Source organism: Myotis brandtii, unplaced genomic scaffold (genome assembly GCF_000412655.1).
Source record: "Myotis brandtii unplaced genomic scaffold, ASM41265v1 scaffold656, whole genome shotgun sequence".
Classification (NCBI taxonomy): Eukaryota; Metazoa; Chordata; class Mammalia; order Chiroptera; family Vespertilionidae; genus Myotis; species Myotis brandtii.
The window spans coordinates 1,447,605-1,456,174 of record NW_005370548.1 but is presented as its reverse complement, the minus strand read 5'-3'; the positions used below and the strand labels follow the sequence as shown (position 1 = coordinate 1,456,174).

The following is an 8,570-nucleotide window of genomic DNA, read 5'->3' as shown; positions in this document are numbered from 1 at the left end:
CCCCCGCCCTGTGTCCGCGGGTCAGCCCAGTAGGCCCCGTCCAACCGCACCCGCCTCTGTCCCCCAACGAGCAGACCCTCCTGGGGACCAGGAGGCGAGAAGTGTCCCCCCTGGGGGTCGCCCTCCCCGTCATTTGGAAACAGACTCTGTCCTCTGTCCGCTCTGCCCCCGCCCCTGTGCACAGGCAGGTGCCCTGAGCGCCACATTCAATAGGAAGCCATTCCGGGGGCCGAGCAAGATGCCCGTGATCAGGGGAAGCAGGGGACCCGACGTCCCAACACCATTCCTCACGGGGACATTTCCCCAGTGTTTTGTGGAAGTGTCCCCCCCCAGGGGTCGCCCCCCCATTTGGAAACAGACTGTCCTCTGTCCGCTCTGCTCCTGCCCCTGTGCACAGGCAGGTGCCCTGAGCGCCACATTAAAAGGAAGCCATTCCGGGGGCCGAGCAAGATGCCCGTGATCAGGGGAAGCAGGGGACCCGACGTCCCAACACCATTCCTCACAGGGACATTTCCCCAGTGTTTTGTGTTTTGTTTTGTTAGAGAGAGAAGCGGGGGCGGGGAGAGACAAAGAGAAACTCGCGGATTGGCTGCCTCCTGTGCCCACCCGACCTGGGCCTGGGAACCTGCAACCAAGGTCCATGCCCTGGACCCACGACCCTCCAGTCCCGCGCTGATGCTCTGCCCGCCCAGGGCACAGGCCGGGCTGAAGCGGCCATTTCTCTGTGAGTCTATGCTGAGCAGCTGGGGGGGGTTGGAAGGTGTGTGAACCCCAAAGGCAAACGGAAGTGAATGAAATGCCAGCCCCGGGGCCTATCGGTGGGTTGGCGGCGTGTGCAGAGGCGACACTGATATTTGTCACTTTCTCTGCAGCTGCGACCTGGTGATTCTGAGAAGGAGCCAGAAGAGCCCAGATGAAAAGCCCTGCTTCCTCTCCCTGAGCTGTGACCCCAGTGGAGGTGAAGGAATCGTTTCTGTTGGCATTTTAAGTTCAGCAAGAAATATGGAAGTGTACTTAGGAGAGGAGTACTGTGGCACCAGTAGGGGCAGGAGTGTTGGTAATGTGCTGGATACCAGGTTTGTGACTCCCCGTGTGCAGCTTCTTCTCAGGGAGGGTTTCTGTGTCCCAGCTCTGGGACCTCCTGCTTCTCTGACACTGACCTCAGACACTAGGGGGAGGAGCGAGAAACACCAGCAGCCGTGGGCGTTCAGGCCTCGGGGGAGGATCCCAGGACAGTCGGGGTCACCCTGGTGTGTTCCCAGCTGGAAACTGACAGCTGGTGGACGGGAGCTGAGCTGGCCAGGGCCCCAGCCGGTGCCTGGGAGAGGCTTCTCTGTGTAACTCACAGGGTCCGTTTTCCAAACGGTAATCTGTCCTTCAGCCTGGACTTTGAACATATCTCCTTGAAGGAAGCCCTTTCCAAACTGGGCAGCCCAGCACTGCCAACCAGCATACTTAACCCGCGGCTATGCTTTCTGATTTTTTTCTGATTTTTTGCAAAGAACATGTCCTAACCTCTCTTTTATGTCACTCAAAATAGGAACTGTTTTATGTACCATTGTGTGAACCCCAAAGGCAAACGGAAGTGAATGAAATGCCAGCCCCGGGGCCTATCGGTGGGTTGGCGGCGTGTGCAGAGGCGACACTGATATTTGTCACTTTCTCTGCAGCTGCGACCTGGTGATTCTGAGAAGGAGCCAGAAGAGCCCAGATGAAAAGCCCTGCTTCCTCTCCCTGAGCTGTGACCCCAGTGGAGGTGAAGGAATCGTTTCTGTTGGCATTTTAAGTTCAGCAAGAAATATGGAAGTGTACTTAGGAGAGGAGTACTGTGGCACCAGTAGGGGCAGGAGTGTTGGTAATGTGCTGGATACCAGGTTTGTGACTCCCCGTGTGCAGCTTCTTCTCAGGGAGGGTTTCTGTGTCCCAGCTCTGGGACCTCCTGCTTCTCTGACACTGACCTCAGACACTAGGGGGAGGAGCGAGAAACACCAGCAGCCGTGGGCGTTCAGGCCTCGGGGGAGGATCCCAGGACAGTCGGGGTCACCCTGGTGTGTTCCCAGCTGGAAACTGACAGCTGGTGGACGGGAGCTGAGCTGGCCAGGGCCCCAGCCGGTGCCTGGGAGAGGCTTCTCTGTGTAACTCACAGGGTCCGTTTTCCAAACGGTAATCTGTCCTTCAGCCTGGACTTTGAACATATCTCCTTGAAGGAAGCCCTTTCCAAACTGGGCAGCCCAGCACTGCCAACCAGCATACTTAACCCGCGGCTATGCTTTCTGATTTTTTTCTGATTTTTTGCAAAGAACATGTCCTAACCTCTCTTTTATGTCACTCAAAATAGGAACTGTTTTATGTACCATGCAGGTTGGAAGTAGTAGATGTGTTTATTCAGCTTTAAAATATGCTTGTGCTACAAGATGACACATTTGTTATCAAATTCGATTCTTTCACAAGCTGCTAAGTGGCAGGTGTAGTCTGTCCTCCCTGCATTTTCCTAGGAAGCCACCACCCCTCCCACCTCACCGGGAAAACAACTTCAGGACAAGCATTGGCCTGGAAACCCTTATTTTCAAATGTGACCATTAAAGGCGATAATGTGCCGGGCCGGTGTGGCTAGTGGTTGAGCATCGGTCCACCCATAAGCTGGGAGGTCACAGCACATGCCTGAGTTGCAGGCTCCATCCCCAGTAGAGGGCAATGGGGAGGCAGTCGATCAGTGATTCTCTCTCATCATTGATGTTTCTATCTCTACTCCCTTCCTCTCTCTGAAATAAATTTTAAACATTTAAAATAACATCAATTTTAAAAAGTGATAATGTGTGAAAATAAAGAGTCAATTTTTATTTTTTATTTTTAGTGAACATGAAAAGATTATTTTGTACAAAAAATGTCTAAAATTGGAGTCCGCTGCACATGCTTGTAAAATAAAGGTAAGTCATTACTAAATTGGAACTAAGTTGAAAATCGCAGTTGTTTTTGTACTGTGCACATTTATTTTATGTTGGGTTAGTAGTTCTCAATGCTCTCCCTTTCAAATTGGACCATTTGTTAGCTATGGCAACGCCATGTCATGTTCATAGCAACTGGTCGATTGGTCGTTCTGGTCGTTACGCAGTTACGGTCGCTGGCCTTTTATTATATAGGATGGAGTGATTTAAACTTTCCTTTGCACTTTTATTATTGATGTGACCAATCTTTCCTTACTGATGTAAAATAGCGCTGTATAGATCTAGTCTCTGGAAAAAGTATTTTGTTGCAGAGTTCACAGCTCTCCAGGAGCTCCCTCCGTCCCTCCCTCCCTCACTCACTCGTTTCACTCGTGTTGATGAGCAGCTGCTCATGGCCTAAGGCCCTGCTTGGCTCCTGTAGCCGCTCCAGGCCAGTTCCCTGCAGCCTGTCTTCAAGGGTCTCCCGAGTCCTGAGGCCCTGGGGCCGTGCGAGGGCGGGAGCCGAGGAAGAGGAAAGGCTCGAGGAAGGGCAGCGCTTCTCCAGGCCCCTTCTCAGGAGGAAGGCGGGTCAGGCAGGTGAATGGGGGGTCAAGTTCAGATGGAAAGAGTGTGACTTAAATCTCCAGGGCCAGAGGAGCAGGACGTGGCTAGGACGGCAGAGTGCATTTCTCGGCCGTGTGTCCAGGTTTGGGGTGTTTGTTTTTTGGTTTAATTCCAAATATAACGTGGCTCCTTTGCCGTGGATTCAGGCCTTTCAGAAGGACAGTGAGTGAATAAGTGCTCCCCTGCGGCACCCTCTTCCCCACCTGCTGTGACTCCTCCTGGCGGGTTCTCTGCATGTGAACCGCTTACAAGTCCTCCCACCCAGCACGTGTGTTGTAACCTGCTTTCCCCACGCCGGGCTAACTCATTACATATGGGGACATGTGGGGAGCCCCCGGGGAAAGAAAGAAGATGACCCCAGTACTTCTTCTTTTAAACAAGCCAATGAAAGACGTCCTCCTGGGGGGCGGCTGTATTAATGGAGCGATTCCTGCAGGACAGGCCTGGTTCTCTGGGAGTGCTCAGTATTAGCACAGCAGCTACGGAATGTCTCCTGGAAAATGCCCTGTGAGCCGGGTCACCCCTCACTGCATGTAAACTAGGATGTTCCATGAGCAGGACTCCTGCTCTGTGGTGGTGTGAGCAGGCTGTTCAGGACCTTCTGGGGTGAACATGGGCGGGGCCAGTCCTAAGGGCCCTGGGCTATGAGGTCCTAGCTGCTCCCTGCTTTGCTGGTGCCTGCGGTTACTTGTTTTTGTAAGTTTACTAATTTATCTCTTGCGTTTGAAGTTCAGAACTGCAGGCTTTGTGCTTGCGTTAGCGATGTGGAATGATGGGGTGGGAATCTGTATCGAAGTGCCTGCGTATAGTTGTCATTTCATGTCACTGACTGAGGGACGGGCCCCGTTTGCTGGGAGAAAATATATGCAGTTGAGTTGAGGACCCAAAACATAATCTATTAGCCTACAAACGACTGAGACAGACAGAGCTCAAAGGGAGCTCGTGTTCGTCATGGAACGTGTCTAGTCGTTGCAGGCGTCACAGATTTCCCACCGCACAAGCGGGAAGTGTGTCACCAGCGGGTGTCTCCATGCCTGTGGGTCCTGGGACATCCTCAGGTTGGCGACCACGTGGGCCGTGACAGGTGATACTTAATTCTGTGGACACTACCCCTTCCTGTGACTCTGGGGAGCCCACATTTACTTCCATGAGTCAGGAAGGAACTGTTAACTATGCCAGTGCTGTTGTACTAAGTGTGCTGGTATTTGTTGTAGCATTTTCTTAGGAAAAACCACAGTCAAGTGATGACAAGCCCAGACTGGAATGGGGCCACCGGGTCGCGTCCTGGTTCCCACTCACCAGCTGTGCGGCCTTGGCCAGGTGACCTTGAACCTGGTCCCCTCAGCTGCTGGTGGCAGTCATGGTGGCTGCCTGCATAGGGCTGTGTCAGGGACCCAATGGAGAATGCCCGGGGCCTGATTCTAAATACCGCAAACTTTCTCAGGTCATTCCGCGTGGCCGGGACACGTCCCCACGCCCAGCGAAGGCGGCCTTGGTGGCGGGTAAGTCTTTGCCTGCGGACTCAGAGCGGGTGAGGGGCTGCATGGGAAGCAGCAGGCTGTGTGTTGCTGCTGGTTGTCTGGTGGCTTTTGTTGCCGTTTGGAGGTCAGGGTCATGTTTGGTCTTTAATTCCCTTTAGGATGGGAGAGCCGCCCGCCTGCTCCTACTTGGAAAAGATTCTGTCCAAGAACCTGGAGCTGATGGAGAGGAGGCTGACGGACTACCTGGACGAGCGGCTGCGCGCCCTGCAGGAGCACGTGGATGGCAAGGTGGCGCTGCTGGCCCACCTGCTGCAGACACACCTGCTGCAGAGCCCCGGCTCCCCGCCCCCGCCCCCGGGGATGCCGCTCACGCGCTATGACTCTGGGGACAGACTCTCCAACGGAGAGAGATAGGCGCTCCCGTGCGCCGTGCATGCAGATATTTATTACCTATTTATTACAACGCGACCCAAAGCTCCGAGCCAGTGTCGATGTCATTGGAGGATCAGCATCCTACTCGCATCAAGTGACCTCAGCGTTCATCCCTGTGCTTGTGGCGTGACCCCCGTGACGTGACCCCCGGGCTGCATGAGAGTGGGTGACCTTCCCTGTGCTTGTGGCGTGACCCCCGTGACGTGACCCCCGGGCTGCATGAGAGTGGGTGACCTTCCCTGTGCTTGTGGCGTGACCCCCGTGACGTGACCCCCGGGCTGCATGAGAGTGGGTGACCTTCCCTGTGCTTGTGGCGTGACCCCCGTGACGTGACCCCCGGGCTGCATGAGAGTGGGTGACCTTCCCTGTGCTTGTGGCGTGACCCCCGTGACGTGACCCCCGGGCTGCATGAGAGTGGGTGACCTTCCCTGTGCTTGTGGCGTGACCCCCGTGACGTGACCCCCGGGCTGCATGAGAGTGGGTGACCTTCCCTGTGCTTGTGGCGTGACCCCCGTGACGTGACCCCCGGGCTGCATGAGAGTGGGTGACCTTCCCTGTGCTTGTGGCGTGACCCCCGTGACGTGACCCCCGGGCTGCATGAGAGTGGGTGACCTTCCCTGTGCTTGTGGCGTGACCCCCGTGACGTGACCCCCGGGCTGCATGAGAGTGGGTGACCTTCCCTGTGCTTGTGGCGTGACCCCCGTGACGTGACCCCCGGGCTGCATGAGCGTGGGTGACCTTCCTTGTGCTTGTGGCGTGACCCCCGTGACGTGACCCCCGTGACGTGACCCCCGGGCTGCATGAGCGTGGGTGACCTTCCTTGTGCTTGTGGCGTGACCCCCGTGACGTGACCCCCGGGCTGCATGAGAGTGGATGACCTTCCCTGTGCTTGTGACGTGACCCCGTGCCCGAGTGTGAGTGTGATCGGGTCAGGAGTTATTTTTGTTTGCAGAGTTCATACTTCTGTGTTTAAATCTTTAAAATATTTAAGGATTTCTGCTATAGTTCTTTGGTGTGTATTGTGTATGTATTTGAAGTATGCACTGTTTTAATTTATGTAAAGACCTTATATTTTAGGGATATGGGGAGAATGGTTAGAGTATTTTGGTTTTTGTTTTCCTAATTGATTGTTCTTGGAAAACCAGGCACTTAAGACTTGCAGCCTTTAATTTCAGATCACGGGTTATATTTTATATTGTTCTTCTCAGTAAGAAATTAGTTGTGTTTGGCATTTGTAAAATTAGTGTCCATTGGGGCCATTCGTTTTATGTTCTTTCTTATTGTGGCTGTGGAAGGAAAGTAAAATCAAAACTGGCCTCTTTGTCAGAATTATTTTAGATTTAGTGGTTGATGCAAAACGAGAGACTGTCGTGCTGTCCCTCCCGCCCCGGAAAGCGGGGACCCTCCTTGCCGAGCCGATGCCGGGTCCTCCCAGAGCCTGTGCTGGGTGTGAGCGACGGGGCTCGCACTGGGCGAGGCGTGTGGCGGGCAGATGGCCGTTCTCTGTGGTGGCCTCGTGTCAGGAAGCGTAACCATTGCATGTGCTGAAGGTGATGTATTTGCATCTAAAAATAATTGGTCCACTCTGGAAACTCAGTAAAATGGGCAGTAAAGGGGATAATGTTTTGGACACGATGTCCCAGCACCAGCCTGGCCTATAGGTGCCCAGTTTTCTCTCCCTCTTTCTGCTCTTCTGTTCTGTCTCCTTAAACAGGAAGAATGGCACGTGTCCCTATATCATTACTGTCCCAGTAAATATGAAAGTCGCTCTCCCCTCGCCTCTGCTGTCTTGGTGCTGAAGGGCCGTCACATTCAGTCAGCACCATCGTGTGCACGGAACGCTGAGGGCTCACTCTGAGGAGTGGCATCCTTGGGTGGTTTCATCCTTGTGTGAACAGGATAGTGCACCTCCACACGCCTGGACGGTACCGCCTGCTGCATGCCTGGGCTCCATGGTCCAGCCTGTGGCCCCCAGCTACACACCTGCGCAGCGTGTTCCTGTGGAAAACAACACGAGACGAAACCAAGCGCGAGAGAATGATGCAATCAAGAGATTCAGTAAACAACATGCATGAGGCTGCTGCCCGCGTGACGTGGCTGCTGTTTTGTCTCCAACTCTCTTTAAAGTAGAAAGAGCACATCCTAAAGTAATGACTGCAAGTGTAATACAGGCCCAGCCGGCGTGCTCAGTGCTTGGGCGTGGACCCAGGAACCAAAAAGTCACGGTTCGATTCCCGGTCAGGGCACAGGCCCGGGTTGCAGGCTTGATCCCCTGTGTGGGACTTGCAGGAGGCAGCAGATCCATGATTCTCATCATTGATGTTTCTATGTCTCCCCCTTTCTCTCTGAAATCAATAAAAATATATTAAATAAATAAGTATAGAAAACCAAGATGGCGGCATAGGGCATAGGTAAACACCGGAAATTGCTGCCTCGCACAACCACTTCAAAAATACAACTAAAAGACAAACGGACATCATCCAGAACCACAGGAAGGCTGGCTGAGTGGAAATTCTACAACTAGAAGGAAAGAGAAAAGCACACTGAGACTCAGAGGAGGTGCGGAAGTAAAGTGCAGAGGTACGGAGGCGCGGGCGCAGAAAGGGCTGGCAACGGAGGACGCATGTGTCTTTTTCAATCTGGAGGGAGTCTCAAGCTCTGAGGGCTCTGAACTCCACTTCCGGGCGAGTCTCTGGGGACCCAGACTCATACGGGGAGAAACTGGTCTGTCTCGCAGCGGGCGGAACTCGAGGGCGGCTTTCTCTCAGAGGTGCTTTCAGTGACTACCGCGGGACACTGAGACATGGGGCCTCTTAGGGTAGGACTGAGGAGCAGCCATAGCTGTTTGATCTACCCTGTTGATTCCCTGACACCCCACCCCACCCAAGCTGCAGAGGCTTTTGCATATGAAAGTCCTGGCCCTTTGCAATCTGAAAATTACCTAACAAACTGCAGCTGAATCAGAGAGATCCAGAACTTCCAAAAGAAGGTCCAAGGCCCCACAGCAGCTTGCATTGCTTCACAGCTGGGCCTCATCTGGGCACCTCCAAACCCCAAACAAAGAAGAGGAATCTCTCCATAGCTCCTGCTGGGTAGCCTCAGGCAGAGG

At 53.9% G+C, this 8,570-nt stretch overlaps 1 protein-coding gene and 1 long non-coding RNA gene across 2 annotated transcripts in view; both read left to right on the top strand.

The window, feature by feature from the left end:
* LOC102257267 (uncharacterized protein C10orf88 homolog) overlaps positions 1 to 6,783 on the top strand; it is an 8,020-nt gene extending 1,237 nt beyond the window's left edge. The window contains exons 2-6 of the mRNA XM_014528852.1: positions 185 to 240; positions 1,671 to 1,874; positions 2,855 to 2,937; positions 4,993 to 5,050; positions 5,188 to 6,783. Of these exons, the coding sequence (XP_014384338.1) occupies positions 185 to 240; positions 1,671 to 1,874; positions 2,855 to 2,937; positions 4,993 to 5,050; positions 5,188 to 5,443 (657 nt within the window). The 3' untranslated portion in view covers positions 5,444 to 6,783. The remainder of the gene's footprint in view (positions 1 to 184; positions 241 to 1,670; positions 1,875 to 2,854; positions 2,938 to 4,992; positions 5,051 to 5,187) is intronic.
* Positions 574 to 993, top strand: LOC106723829. Its single transcript, XR_001359554.1, has 2 exons — positions 574 to 724; positions 873 to 993. It is a non-coding gene; the product is annotated as an uncharacterized LOC106723829 (long non-coding RNA).
* Positions 6,784 to 8,570: the final 1,787 nt, after the last annotated feature.